The 16,329-nt window shown below is 38.8% G+C and overlaps 1 protein-coding gene and 1 pseudogene across 1 annotated transcript; one reads left to right on the top strand and one right to left on the bottom strand.

The window, feature by feature from the left end:
* Positions 1–6,004: 6,004 nt before the first annotated feature.
* LOC145594233 (protein FAR1-RELATED SEQUENCE 5-like) lies at positions 6,005–7,337 on the top strand. The gene is made up of 2 exons (XM_081650567.1): positions 6,005–6,128; positions 6,625–7,337. Exons 1-2 carry the CDS (start codon positions 6,005–6,007, stop codon positions 7,335–7,337), a joined length of 837 nt encoding a protein of 278 aa, XP_081506693.1.
* Positions 7,338–10,045: 2,708 nt separating this feature from the next.
* LOC145596208 (small nucleolar RNA R71) lies at positions 10,046–10,144 on the bottom strand (annotated as a pseudogene).
* Between the last annotated feature and the right edge of the window lie 6,185 nt (positions 10,145–16,329).

Here is a 16,329-nt window from a genome sequence, read left to right as displayed (position 1 = left end):
GTATTGGAAGAACTTGGCGCCAGACTACAGGGACTGTCGCCGCAAAAAAGCCTCTGTCGCCAAGCGACAGAACTGTCGCCAGGCGACAGAAACTTTTTACGGGCGACAAGCCCTGTTTTCTAGACGCTAGTTCCTACATGTCTTGGCAAGTTTCTGTGTTCTTCGAATTTTCCAGATTTCGCATCATCTTTTCGATTCTAGTCATGAAAGATATTTCTCAAATTTCCTACGTGTAAAATTCCTATGGATTGACTCATGGGGTACTACCATGAGGACCTTTTAATGCATATGACAATAATGTTAATCAAATCACGCACATGAAATACTTAGAATTTTTCGAGTCTCATCCGCTCATTCTAAATAATTTCCAAAATTAAATAAATTTCAGGAATATAAATAGAAATCCTCCCCAGTGGAGTCGCCAAAAACTGTAGGGAATATTTTAAGCATTATGATAACCCCAAACTTGAACCCCACTGTGATCATACACTAAAGTACGGTGGCGTTCCAAAGGGAAAGACAAAGAGCAAAAAGAGTCGCCAACAAGTTTTAGGAACTTGTAAACCCAAAAGACAATCCAAAAGGACCATCTACTACTCCATAAGGTCTTGAACCAAATAGGGTCCGGGGATTAGGGTACGAATCTAATCTACAAAAGAAAGGACCCGCCCTATAAAATAGGCCTCTACTTTGTTCTGCTCGTATTCATGCGCACTTTTTGAATAACATACAAACATTATATTAATCCTAACCTGTTTATCTATGTTGGTTGAAATATTAATGCACAAATAATACTATTATTGGCGATCACTTGAGTTAAAATCACATTAGCCTAAACCACATTATTAATTATCTTATTAACCTGCATAAAACGCGTGATCAAGCAATAACAATAAAATATCAAGCAACATAATAATAAACGATAATAATAATAATGATAATAGCATGCTAAGGCATAATAAAGCTTAAATAATAATAGCAAGATCCTAGGCATGATACTAACAAGATTAATAACGACTCCTAGCATGTCACTAAACAATAAAGATCGAAGCTTTAAACCTAACATGGTACTAACATGATATTAGAAAGAGTAAAGGAATAAAAGGCACCCTAAACATGACACTAGAAAGCATAAAATAACATCCTAACATGATACTAGAAAGCATTAAAAGCATCCTAACATGATACTAGGAATTATAAAACAATAATAAGCATGCAATCTACATTGTGAAAGAAATAGGGAGTAAGCTAATCTACTTACTTTGAAGCCTCGTACCTCTTTCTAATAACAAAATACACAAGTTAGTAAACTTCAAAATAATAAGGAACAATTAAAGAATTAAATTGAAATCAAATTAAATAAAGTTTAGACTAGTTTTGGACCAAACCCTCAGAAATTATCAAACCTTGCACGTCTAGGGCGAAGGCAACTTCGAACTTGGCTAGGAGACTCTAAGTCTAATGTATGCGGAATATTGTACGTGAAAAGCTAGTTTAGAAAAAGAGAGAAAGAAAGAAAGCGTATATTGCTCAAGGGAGAAAAGAGAGAATTAAGGAAGAATTGAATGAGAATTGATAGTGATTGATGATTCTGAAAACAGGAATTCGGACGCTATTTATAATGAAAATAATCCGGAAAATCATAGAATTTGATAAGGAATAAAACTCCACGCTGTCGCTAGGAATTAACTCTGTCGCGACGCGACAATGTCTGTCGCGAGGCGACAAGGTCTGTCGCGTGGCGACAGACTTGTCGTTTGGCGACAGCCTGTATTAGCGCGTTTTTCTTCACGCGGAATCCGATCTTTAATCAACTTGATCTACGGAATCCGTATAGAAGATAAAATACGTATTTTTAAGATAACAAAACAACATTTTATTCTAAATAAAAGTCTTTTGAAGATAATTAATTATTAAATCTAACAATATTAGAATTAAAAGGAACTTCTAGAAACTTCTAGAAAAACTAGAATTAACCCTAACAATTTTAGGAATAATAATTAATATGGGCCCTCCTCTAGATCATTGGGCCGTTTTAAAATAAATAACCGGGCCCAGTTTAGTATTTTGGCCATAACTTCCTCAATATTCATCGAAATTGGGCTTATAATATATCGTTGGAATGGTCTCTTCGAACCCCATCCATCTACACCATTATTGGACCCTTATCATGGACCAAAATAAACTGAAATGGACGTTTTCAAATAAATAAAGGTCATTTTCAAAAACAGAGAGAAAAGAATTTAATTAAAACTAAACCGCAACATTTGGCTTTCGAATCACTTTCACCTAATTTGAAAATAACACAACGCGCAAGGCATTCATCACTGGGTTTGGTTTTTGGGAGACACAAATGGGTGTCTACAATAGGGAAGTAGGGTCAAATCCACAGGGAAACTGGTCTTTCTACTCCTAATTAATTATTATAATCTAAATTATTAAGGTAACTAAATTGTTGTTTTTAATATGAATCTACACTACGAAGATTAACTCTAGGGAGAAAGTCGATAATAAGAAGGCCTAGGGTCACAGGTTCACCAATAATTAATATTTCGGGATAAAACATAACAATTAATTAATCAACATTGCACAATAATATGATTAACAGGCTCTCGCAATTTATTAACCAACATAGATTTAACAGGCTCTCGCAATTTACTAGATCTAAGTTCCTATTGAAAATAGCCTTTAATATCAAATTAACATCTGCTCGATTCATCAATTCAATATTTCTAAACATTCACAATCAAATTACATGTGCTCGATTCATAATCTAATTGCAAAGAATTGAAACAATTCAATACGAAATTATCATGCAATATCAATAATCAACAGTAACAAATTATCCCTTCATATTAATTATGGATCCCCATAAACCCTAGAATCAAACTACTCGGACATAATTAAATCTAAAACATGCAAAGTAATAAAATAAGTCATAAGGAATTGAAAGGAAGAAATTACTGAAATTAATTAAAATAGAAATCGTACCAAGACGGCGGAATTACAAAGTAGTCAAGAACAATGGAAAGTAGAGAGAAAAGTCTAGAGGGAGAATATATTAAGTAGAGAGAGAAAGTAAAAGGGAAAGAGTAAGTAAAATAATTCTCCTAAAAACGTACTTTAACGAAATAATTAACAACTCCTAATTAGAAACTAAGTGCCTCGACAAACAAGGCAACCCAGAAACACGCGCCCGATCGGGTGTGCCTTTTCTTCATGCTCCCTATGCTGCAGGCTTGCCCGATCGTGCTAGGTGCTCGCACGATCGGGAGCGCCCTAGCCAAGCACCAGGCCCCATGTACGCTGCCTTGCCCGATCGGGCCTTTGTGGCTCCTCGAGGCTTGGACTTCGATTGGGCTCGACTCCTCGGCCCAATCCGGATCTCCTCTTCGGGTCTTGAATACTCGGTCCAAACCTCGGTATTCCAAATACCGAGCCCTTAATCACCGGCTCGATGGCTCTAGCCGGCCTTGGGCTTCAACAATGGTCGTGCTCCTCTAATGCTCGTAGTTGCTCCATAAAATCCCGGGAAAATGCTCCAAAGGTGCAATTCCCTACAAAACTCAACCAATACTACGAAAACACTAGAAAACACATATTAGTAATAAAAGTGGCTCGAAAGAGCCAAAAACACTACTAATTATGACCAAGGGACGGGGAAAAATATATATTAAAAATGGACATATCAGCCACTTAATGAGTTGCGCACGCCACCTTCTCGTAGGAATTTTTTTTTTTTTTAAATTTGAGATCTTTTTTTTTTGTCATCGTTTTTTTTATGTTACCCTTCGAATATGACTCTAAATCACGAAGAGACAACTTCGTAATTGGGAACCTAGACGAAACTAAAAAGAAAAAATAAAAGACTATCCTAACACGTTCATATAGTCACATAATCACATAAGCATGCCATAAGCCAAGATTCACACAATGCCATTCTAAGGTAAAAAAGGCTTGGGTGTCCAAAGGTACCATATCTTAAGAAACGACGCACAAATCAATCACTCAACGAGTTGACTCATGGCGTCGTCCTCCTAACATTTTGTTGGCGCTATGGTGGGATGATTGTTATTGATTTCGGGATAGAAGTCTAGTGTTGGCGACCCCTAGTCAATGAGCCAATTTCCAATGGTTAAAGTGTGCTCTGCTTATGCATGACGCAATGTTACTTGTTTGGTTTTTACTTTTGTGCAAAAGGAAGATATTATGCGTTCAAGTCTCGCTCTCTAACTAGAGATTATCCAAGTTAATTCCCGTTACAACCCATAGGCAACCTAGTGTTGGAAACCTTGGATCATAACTACGAACTAATCATGTAACCACAAATTCTATAACCGATGGTTTTTCATCCTCAGTGACATTCTTAATTATTATTATAGTGTCCATAGACTTTTTCATCAAGAGCCTTCCAATACCTTTCATTAGCAACTAAGTGATTCCGAATATGATCGTATGTATATGGAAAGACTCTACAATCATCAAGAGCATGCACGAAATACTCACAATATGGGCATTCAGGATTTTCATGACAAAGACGATATTGACAACAATAGTATTCAGGTGCTGCATAAAAATCATAAAATTCTTAAAGTGGCGTAAGCATGAATATTTTCAACTCTTAAAAAATATAAGGAAAAAAAATTAATCAAGACTTTAATAATAACTAGAAATAAAAACAAAACCGTTTCCCTGGCAACGGCGCCAAATTTTGACAGGCTAAAGTCGTATCACCTAATCAAAAGTTATTCCTAAATCCTCTAACTATGTAGATAGGGAAGAAGGGTCGAATCCACAGAGAAACAAGTTTTCTACTCCTAATTAATTATTATAATCTAAATTATTAAGTAACCAAATTGTTGTTATTAAAAGGGAACTAACTACGAAGATCAAGAGTATGGAGAAATCAATAATAAAAGGCCTTGGGTCACAGGTTCACCAACAATTAATAATCCGGGACAAAACATAACAATCAATAATTAACATTGCACAAATAACATGATTAACAGGCTCTCGCAATTTATTAATCAACATAGATCTAACAGGCTCTCGCAATTTACTAGATCTAAGTTTCTAATGAAAATAGCCTTTAATATCAAATTAACATCTGCTCAATTCATTAATTCAATATTGCTATACTTTTACTATCAAATCACATCTGCTCGATTCATAATCTAATTATAAAGAATTAAAACAATTGAATAAAAAATTATCATGCAATATCAATAATCAATAATGACAAATTATCCCTTCATATTAATTATGGATCCCCATAAACCCTAGAATAAAACTACTCGGACATAATTAAATCTAAACTAAATAAAGCAATTAAACAAGACATGATCAAGGGAAGAGATTAAATAAAAGATGGAATTAAATTAAGAGTTTAGGGAGAGAAACAAAAGAAAAAGTAGTACTAAGAGTTTAATTAAGAGAAGAGAGAGAAAGAGAAAAGAAAACTAATTCTAATAAAAGAACAAAAACTAAAACTAAAACTAAAAAAATAAGAAAGCTACCTAAAACTAAAGCTTCCTCCTCACGTACTCCTACTACCTCCTTAAATAAGAAAATAATTAGGATTTTTAATCCAAGTCAACTTCCTCTAATTCCCACTCAAAACCAAAACTGCGGGAATTTGAAGAAAACTAACGAAGCCCAAAAACGAAGCCCAATAGCTGAAGTAGAATGCACTGAAATCCACCCGACCGACTTAAACTACAAATTTTTGCCTAGACTCTAGGCTAGTCAGCTTTCCCTACACCCCCATTATACTACGTCGTTTAATACCTTGTGTATTGGCGTCCTTTTTTTTTTTTTTTTTCTTTCTTTCTTTCTTTCTTCTTTCTTCATTTTTCATTTTTCATTTTTGTTAACTTTCTATTCAAGTAACTATATAATGTTTTTCTTAACCTAATTTCCATTTTATTTCTCTCTTATTTTACTGATTTCATTTTCTCTCTCCTGCATTTTTTATTTTTCCCCCAATTTTTCTCTCTCTTCTTCCATGGAAATTTCTAGCTCAATTGCGATTGATCTTGACTGTGATTCTAGCTTAATTGCTTTTGATCATGATTGTTATTCTATTTTTCCTGCTGGAGTTGGTTTAGTCGATTCGTTTTCGAAACAATGTGAGTAATATTTGTCTCAATCAATCGATTTTGATTATGCTCTGTTTTTCGCGTGTAATATTTCGATTAGATTGTGATTATTGTTTTGATTATTGTTATTATTGTTTTGATTATTGTTATTATTGTTTTTATTATTGTGATTGTGATTGTGATTATTGTTTTGATTTTGTTTCTATTGTTTCGCGTGATTGTGATTATTGTTTTTTTTATTAGCTTTAGTTTTATAAAATTTGGCATTCAATTAATTTGTTCAAAGTTTTTCGTCGTATTAAATTGATGTTCATGTATGTGATATTATATGTACATTTGCGTGTACATAGGTGTACTTACTGTAATTTATATTTATTTATGTAATAATAAATGTTCATGTACATGATCATTTATGTAATGATAAATGATCATTAATACATTACATGTTGTACTTTATGATAATCATTTTTGTAATTGAACATTATTGCTACTGTATGTGTTCATTTGTTACATTTTAATATTGCAGTGGAAAAAAAGGATGCTATTGTTTTTGAAGAAGCAGTTATTTCTGAATTTTATGGGAAACAATTTCCTTCTGAAGATGTTGCTTATGAAATTTTTAATGAATATGCATTTAGAAAGGGATTTGGAATTAGAATTGGAAAAAGTAAGAGGCGAAGAGATGATTCATTCTCTATGAAAAGATTTGTTTGTACAAATGAGGGTTTTAAAGATGATAAGTGTAGGAATAATAGGCTTTATGAGAGACTTAACATAAGGACTGGTTGCTTGGCTTTTGTGCAATTTAGTATTGACCGTTCAGGTGTTTATACATGTACAAGACATGAAATGGTTCATAATCATGAAATGATTCCTGTTGACAAGAGACATTTAATAAGGTCTCAAAGGGATATTTCTAAGGAACATATTCATTTCATTTCTACACTTAGATTGAGTGGAGTTAAAGTTTATGATTCTTTGAGAGCTTTGAAGAAGGAGGTTGGAGGGTCTCCTAATCTTTGTTTTACAGCTCCTGATGCATATAATGCTATTTCTACTGAAAAGAGAGCTAAACTTGAGGGAGGTCACAGCAATCAACTAATCAAATTTTTTGCTAAGAGACAAATTGATGAAGCAGATTTCTATTATGATTTTGAACAAGATGAAAATGGTGCATTGGTTAATTTCTTTTGGAGAGATGGAAGGATCGATGATGAGAGATTACCATTATTTTGGTGATTTGTTAGTTTTTGATACTACTTATAGGACTAACAAATATGGTATGATTTGTGCTCCATTTGTTGGTATGAATCATCATGCAAATAATGTGATGTTTGGCATGGGATTTATACTTAATGAAAGAACAGAATCATTTGAGTGGTTATTTGATACTTTTCTAACTTCTATGGGAAGGAGAAGTCCTATTACTATAATGACTGATCAAGCTCAAGCAATTGCAGCTGGGATAAGAAATATTTTCCCCAAAGGTGTTCATCATAGATTGTGTGTGTGGCATATTGAACAAAATTCTAAGAAACACATTGGGGCGTTGAGAGCTTTGGATGGTTTCACTGATTTATTTGGTTATTTGCTGAAGTATTGTGAAACTCCACCATGATGAGTGTCATTTATGGCACTCATTAGGTATTCCTTTAGGTTATTTCTCTCCCTTTTTGTTGCTTTCTTCTTTTAGTTTTGGCCCTTTTTCCTTTAGTTTCCCCCTTTTCCTCTTTTCTTTATGTTCCTCGTCTTTTTATCGTGTTTTCCTTTATTTTGCTCTTTTTCCCTTTTATTTCCTTCCTTTGTTTACTTGTGTAGGTATTGCGAGATTCACCTTGGCAAAGGATGCAATTCGGGACCTCAATGATCAAGCAAGGAAGAAGCATTGGGCTAGAGAGGGCTTAGAGAGGCTTTGGAGAGGCCTCGGAGAGGTCTCTAAGGAAATTCACCAGGCCGCGGGCGCGGGTCATGAAGCCGCGGGCGCGGGGTTATGGTGCTCAAAACTGCCAATTTTTGGCAGGAACTTGCCGCGGTTGCCCCGCGGTCTCTCCGCTGGCGCGGGCAAAATGGAGAGGTCTCTCCACTCAGAGAGACCGCGTCCCCCTGATCAGCCTTTGGGAGCAGGGGATCTTGCCGCGGGCGCGGGTCATATACCCGCGGGCGCGGGCCCTTGATGCCGCGGGCGCGGGTGCTGCCCAGACAGCCCGCGGAGGGTTCCGTACCCATTTTTCCGCGGGCGCGGGTTTATCGGGAGAGACCGCGGGAGCTGCCGTTTTCTTCTTTGTTTATAAATAGAGTTGTATTTTCCTTTTGAAAAGGGAGAACTCTTGGAGAATATATTTCATTTTTCTTGCTTAGTTTTAGAGAGAGAATCTAGAGAGAAGTTAGAGAGAAGTTCTTTGTTTTGGATTGTAACTCAACATTTGATCACTCAAGTTTGGATTTCTTCATTTTCAATCTTCAATATTAGTGAGAATCTTTTCTATCTTTCATCTCTTACTTACTTGCTATTTTATTTATGCTTAATGTTTGTTTTTCTTGGATTTGAGTTTGATCTTATTGAATACTTTGATTTCTATTAGATTTTGATATAGATATGATGATCAATGCAATTTCTAGTTATTTGGTTTTGAATCTCACCATGATTAGTGAGTAGATTAGTTGCTAGGGAAAGGGGGAAGCATGTTTGGTTAATGGAAATGCTAGTTGATGCTCCTTGATTGGTTTATTTGTTGCAATTAATTTGGTTGACATAGTTTTGCATGAGATTGATTGGATTAGGATTGATCAACCTATAAGATTAATCTAGATTGCATTGCAACTCTTAATGACATGACCAATTGATTTGAAGGTTGCTCTAATTGATTGGGTTTGCTTGTGATTCTTCTTGGTTTGCCTTTCATAGTGACCACTAGATTGGCCTATAGGAGATAGCATTTGAGCTCTCTTGATTGCTACTATTGTTTGTCCATTGCAATACTTGAGCTAATTGATTGAGATTTGTTCTAGCATTATCGTTGATCTTGCATGTGGAACCCATATCCCTAGTGTTTAGACCCCCTTGATTACTAGTTAATTTCGATCTAGTTCACTTAGGTACCAACCATAACCTCATTTTCGACTTCGAGGTAGCTTGAATTAGACTTTAGTTTTCATCATTGCATTCCCTTGGGATCGACCCTTAACTTACCCTATATTCATATAAGGTTGGTTAGGTGTTTACAAATTTAGTTTGACTTGGGGAAAGGGTAGATAACGACATGCATTTTCCTCACGTCAAAATGGCGCCGTTGCCGGGGAATGCTATTGGTGCTTAGCTTTTGTTGTTGAGTCTACTTCATTTAAAAAAATACAAAAAGATTTTGTTTCTTTAGGCTACACTTGTAGCCGTGCTACTAATATTTTTTGTTTGAGTTTTGCATGCATAGAACCCGTAATCGTTCCTTTGTTCCCCTTGATCCGGAAATAGAAAGGACTATTTCAAGAAGAAGAGTGGATATTAGATCTTTGGTTTATAGCTCTTCAAGCGAGGAAGAAATTCAAGAAGAACAAGGCATGGGTGAAAATCCTAGAGTGGCCTTGAAGGAGCTTGGAGTGCCCGGGGCATATAGATTTGAAAGTGGAATAGCTCCTCCCACTACCCCGGCAAATGACTTCGAAATCCGTCCGGCAATGATCACCTTGATCGAGAGAAGGCAATATAGTGGGGCCAAGAATGAGAGCCCATTGAACCATTTGAAAGAATTTGAAAAATATTGCAACACCATCAAAGTCAATGGGGTTTCTCAAGAATTCATCCGCCTCAAGTTGTTCCCTTTCTCTCTAATAGGAAGATCTTTGGAGTGGCTAGACAAAGAGGTGAAGCCCAACTCCTTGAGAACTTGGGACGATGTCACAAAGGCTTTCTTGTCCCGCTTCTACCCCCAAAAGAAGACGGCGGAGGCAAGAGCCTTGATTCAAGGGTTCAAGCAAAAGCCAAGTGAAAGCCTTTACGAAGCATGGGAGAGATTCAAAGAGTATCAAAGGGAGTGCCCTCACCACGGAATCCCCACATACCAAGTGATCCAAATCTTCTATGGCGGTTTAAGTCCCCAAGGCAAGTCATGCCTTGATGGAGGAGCCGGTGGCCCTATCATGAATAAAACCGAAGAAGAAGTTGTGGACATCATCGAGGACGTGGTGACATACTATAGGGATTGGCAAGATGGGGAGAGGGACTCTTCAAGCAAGCAATCTTCATTGTATTCGGTGGACCATCTAAATGCAATCAACAACCTTTCCTCCCAAATGACAAACTTAGGAAAGGAGGTCACCGCAATCAAAGCTAAGTTGGAGAGCACTTCTTCCTCTTCTCAAACCTCGAATCTTCCCTCCCAATTTAAGGGGAGAGGTACTCCTTCTAACTCTCAACCCCCTCCCTCTTCACATAATATGCCTATGGGTTGTTTGTTTTGTGATGCATGTGGATCTTATGATCATGACTCTAGTACTTGTCCTAATGAATGTGTTGATGAGTTTGATAACCATGAGAGTGAACATGTGAATTATGTGTCGAATAACAATGGTCAACGGTTTGATAATCAAAGAGGTCAATGGAATAGGAACTACCAAGGCCAAGGCAATTTTGACAACTATAACCAAGGTGGTGGTTATAGAAACCAAGGGAACCAAGGTTCTCGTGGTAGCTATAATAATCAAGGTTATAGTGGCCAAAATCAAGGCCAAAATTATGGTAATCAAAGCCCAAATTATGGTAACCAAAATCAAGGTTATGGAAATCATAACCAAGGTAGTGGTAATCATAATCAAGGTGGGGGAAACCATAATCAAAGTTATGGCCAAAGTCAAAATAGGGGTAATTGGAACAATCAAGGACGGGGAAATTTTCAAAATAATTCTCAAAGAGGTCCCCCACCCGGGTTTGTTCCAAAGACTCAAGGTGAAAGTTCCTATTCTCAACCTTCTTCACCTAGAACTAATTTGGAAGAGATAATTGAGAATCAAACTAAGTTGTTGAACACATACATGGCCGTGAGTGATAAAAAATTCAATGAAATGATGACCCACAATAAAATGCTTGAAAACCAAATCTCTCAACTTGCTAATTCCTTGAAAGATCATGCGAGCCCTTCTTCTTACCTTCCCAAGGCCTTGATCCCAAGAAGCCCGTGAATGCTATTGTTACAAGGAGTGGAAAGGTTCTTGAGGAGAGATTGCCTAGGAAGGGTGTAGATAAGGAGATTCCTAGGGAGGTTTTGGTTGATGATGAGGGGAATAGGGCATCATTGGATGAGGTGGTGGTTGAGACACCTAGAGAGGTGAGTGTAGAGAAAGAGATTGTGAAACCCAAGCTCCCCTACCCACAAAAATTCATGAGACACAAATTGGATGAACAATTTGGGAGATTTATTGAGATGCTAAAACAACTCCACCTTTCTCTACCTTTCACCGATGTGATCAACCAAATGCCAAATTATGCCAAATTCCTCAAAGACATTTTGAGTGGGAGAAGAACTTGTGAGGTTGTGGAGACCATCAATTTGACCGAAAATTGTAGTGCTATCATCATGAACAAAATGCCACCCAAGTTGAAAGATCCCGGAAACTTCTCCATCCCTTGTGCCATTAATAAAATGCAAATTGATAATGCCTTATGTGACTTAGGAGCTAGTGTGAGCTTAATGCCATATTCGGTTTATCAAAGACTTGAGCTAGGGGAACTCTTACCTTCTAACATTACCTTGCAATTAGCGGATAGGTCTATCAAATTTCCAAAAGGTAAGGTAGAAGATGTCCCTTTGAGGGTTGGGAAGTTTGTGTTTCCCGTGGATTTTGTTGTTCTTGAAATGGATGAGGATGCCACCATTCCAATCATTTTAGGTAGACCCTTTCTTGCTACCTCGGGAGCCATGATTGATGTGAGAAGTGCTAAGATCTCCCTTAAGGTAGGAGAAGAGGTTATAGAATTTGATTTGAATGAGAGCATGAAGTATCCATGTTCTTCTTTGGAAAATTGCATGATGATTGATTCACTTGATATCGTTGTGTCCTCCATGCATGAGCACTTGCTCACTTCTAACGATGCTCTTGAGAATGTTTTGATGAACAAAGACAAGGTAGGTGTTTCGAGCAAGGAGATGACTTTCTATGAGGAGTTACTTGATGGAAGTGTGGAGGAAGTGGATGAGCAAAAATGTTTGAAAATCTCAAGCAATGAGGCTTTGCAAGTGGCCACATCACAAGAAGGTAATGGTGTGCCTATGGTGGAGCTTAAACCTCTACCATCACACCTGAGGTATGAATTCTTGGGCCCTCATTCCACTTACCCCGTGATAGTTAGTGCATCCTTGAGCGAGAGCCAAGCTCAAGCGTTATGTGGTGTTTTGAGAAAACACCAAAGTGCTTTGGGGTACACAATTGATGACCTTAAAGGTATAAGCCCCGCTTTGTGCCAACACCACATAACGCTTGAGGAAGGCGCCCTTCCTTCTATTGAACGACAAAGGAAACTACATCCCCAAATGGGAGAAGTAGTTAAGAAAGAGATCACCAAGCTATTGGATGCGGGAATAATATTCCCCATCTCTAGCTCTAGGTGGGTCTCCCCCGTCCATGTCGTTCCAAATAAAGGGGGCATGACCGTGGTTGAGAATGAGAAGGGTGAGCTCATTCCAACTAGGACGGTCACCGGTTGGCGGATGTGTATAGACTATAGACGTCTAAACACATCCACCAAGAAGGATCACTTTCCTCTTCCGTTTATTGATCAAATGCTTGAGAGACTAACAAGGCACAAGTTTTATTGTTTCCTCGATGGGTATTCCGGATTCTTCCAAATCCCCATCCACCCTAATGATCAAGAAAAGACCACATTCACTTGTCCTTATGGGACCTTTGCCTACCGGAGAATGCCCTTTGGGTTATGCAATGCACCCGCTACTTTCCAAAGGTGCATGATGAGTATTTTCGGGGATATGTTGGAAGAGGAAATGGAGGTCTTTATGGATGATTTTTCGGTAGGGGGTGTTTCTTTTGAGGAGTGCCTTGTGAATCTTGAGAAGTGTTTGGCAAGATGTGAGAAAGTCAATCTTGTTTTGAATTGGGAGAAATGCCACTTCATGGTGGAGGAAGGTATAGTGCTTGGGCACAAGATTTCAAATAGAGGCATTGAGGTGGATAAGGCCAAGATTGACGTGATTGAGAAACTTCCACCTCCGGTGAATGTCAAAGGAGTGAGATCGTTCCTTGGTCATGCGGGTTTCTATAGAAGATTCATCAAAGATTTTTCATTCATTGCTAAGCCCCTAAATGACCTTCTTCAAAAAGATGTTGAGTTCAAATTTGATGACAAGTGCTTGAAAGCATTTGATAGATTGAAGAAGGCCCTAATCTCTACTCCTATTGTTCAAGGCCCAAGGTGGGATCTTCCTTTTGAGTTGATGTGTGATGCGAGTGATTGGGCGATTGGAGGTGTTTTGGGACAACGGGTAGACAAGAAGCTTCATGTGATCTACTATATGTCCAAGACTCTCAATGGGGCTCAAAAGAATTACACAACAACGGAAAAAGAATTTTTGGCAATTGTGCACTCTTTTGAGAAATTCCGGTGTTACTTGTTGGGTTCCAAAACCATAGTCTTCACGGATCACGCGGCCCTCAAGTATCTCTTTGCCAAGAAAGAATCCAAGCCAAGGTTGATCCGATGGGTGCTTGAATTGCAAGCCTTTGAGATTGAGATTAGAGACAAGAAGGGTGCGGAGAATGTTGTGGCGGACCATCTTTCTCGCCTTGAAGGGGATCAAATTCATGATGATGGTCTACCAATAGAAGATGGAATGCTTGATGACTTCTTGTATGCCATAGAGGTGAAGGAACTCCCATGGTATGCCGATTTGGTAAATTTTCTAGCATGTGGGGAGTTTCCACCCTTATTCTCCAAAAACCAAAGGAAGAAAATCAAACGAGAAGCACGACACTATTTGTGGGATGATCCCATCTTATACAAACGTGGGGTTGATGGCTTACTTAGGCGTTGTGTTCCAAATGAAGAGGTGCCTTGTGTTTTAAAAATGTGCCACTCGGACCCAAGCGGTGGGCACATGGGTGTTTCCAAGACCGCTACCAAGGTTCTTCAAAGTGGTTTTTGGTGGCCACATCTCTTCAAGGATTCATGGGGCTTTGTTAAGTCGTGTGACCGATGTCAACGAGTTGGGAACATTTCCAAGCGAAATGAGATGCCTCAACAACCTATCCTTGAATTGGAGGTGTTCGATGTGTGGGGAATTGACTTCATGGGACCATTCCCCTCTTCGTATGGGAATCAATATATCCTTGTGGCGGTGGACTATGTTTCTAAGTGGGTTGAGGCCATTGCCTCCCCAACAAATGATCACAAGGTTGTGTTGAAGTTGTTTAAGAAGATCATCTTTCCAAGATTTGGTGTCCCAAAAGCGGTGATAAGTGATAATGGGTCTCACTTTGTCCATAACGCCTTCAAAAAGATGTTGAGGAAACATGGTGTGCATCAACGATTTGGGCTTCCCTACCATCCTCAAACGAGTGGCCAAGTTGAGGTTTCAAATCGCCAAATCAAGCTTATTCTTGAGAAGACGGTTGCTCGCAATAGAAAGGATTGGTCGGACAAATTGGATGATGCTCTATGGGCTTATAGGACGGCTTTTAAGACACCCATTGGTACCACTCTATATCGCCTTGTCTATGGCAAATCGTGCCATCTCCCGGTTGAGCTTGAACATCGTGCCTTGTGGGCCATCAAGAAGATCAATTTTGACTTAGCAAGTGCAGGAGAGAAGAGGTGGTTGGACCTTCATGAATTAGAGGAGCTTCGACTTGATGCTTACGATTGTGCTAGCACCTACAAAGCTCGATCCAAAGAGGTTCATGACAAGTTGATTGAGAAAAAGGAGTTTTGTGTAGGTGACAAAGTCCTCCTCTATAATTCTAGAATGAAGTTGTTCCCCGGAAAACTCATGTCAAGATGGAGTGGTCCGTTCTTGGTGAAGGATGTTTTTGGTAATGGTGCCGTGGAAATTTCTCCATTGGATTCTTCTTCTTCATTTAAGGTTAATGGTCATCGGCTCAAGAAGTACTTTGATGGAGTGTTTGTTGGTCTTGTTCACAAAATGATTCTTATCAAGCCACTTTGAGTGGGTGAAGCACGTCGAGCTAACGACGTTAACCAAAAGCGCTTACGGGAGGCAACCCGGATTCTCATCTCATTTTTCTTTTCTTTTCTTTTTCTTTGTTTAGTTTTCGCTCTTATGTTGTGTTGGTTTGTGTGTTTGTTTTGTAGGTTGCCCATTGTCATCACTTGTTGGAAAGAAGGGGTTTTATGTAGAGTTTAGAATGCAGGGGAGAGGGCTCCCCGAGGGCTTGGAGAGACCTCGGGGGCATCTCCAGCTTTCAAAGCAAAATTGGATCAGGAACTCCCCGCGGTTGCCCCGCGGTCTCTCCGCGGGCGCGGGGGAGTTTGGAGAGGGCGCGGCCCTTAAATCAGCCAAAATGAAGGATTTGGATCAGGAACTCCCCGCGGTTGCCCCGCGGTCTCTCCGCGGGCGCGGGGGAGTTTGGAGAGGGCGCGGCTATTTTGGAGAGGGCGCGGCACCCATCAGGTAAGAAAATAGCAAATTCGGGCAGGAACTCCCCGCGGTTGTCCCGCGGTCTCTCCGCGGGCGCGGGAGAGTTCTTGAGACCGCGGCAGTATCGGGAGAGACCGCGGGGATCTGGGTTTCTTAAACCCGGACGCACCCCTCTTCTCTCTCTCCTCTCTTATTTTCTCATCTCCTCTCTTATTTTCCCCTTTCTCTCTCTACATACACTCAAACCCTAACCCCAAATCATCAAATCCTTACTCCTTTCTTCAATTTTTCCATCAAATTTTCACTAAATCTACCTTATTTCTCCATTTTCATCACTTCTACTCAAGTTTCTCGTGATTTTTCGGCAAGTTCCGGTAGTGTGTGGTGCTCTTAGCTTGTTTTGAGTCTCCAATCTTGGTATACTTCTAACCTTTGTATTATTTCTTGTCAATTTCAATTGATTTATTTACATTGGTTGGTTTATCTTGATTTTGAGCATGATTTTTGTGTTTCATGATTATTTTTGTGAAATTTGGTATTTTTGAGTGATGATTGATTTCTCTAGATATTCTTGCATATATTTGATGGATGATTGTTAATATTGGTATTTGTTGTTGGAATTTTGGTTGTTG

Source organism: Chenopodium album, chromosome 19, assembly GCF_948465745.1.
Source record: "Chenopodium album chromosome 19, dcCheAlbu1.1, whole genome shotgun sequence".
In the NCBI taxonomy this organism is placed as follows: Eukaryota; Viridiplantae; Streptophyta; class Magnoliopsida; order Caryophyllales; family Amaranthaceae; genus Chenopodium; species Chenopodium album.
Note: the sequence above shows the minus strand (reverse complement) of the source record. Positions and strands in the feature narration are given on the sequence as shown.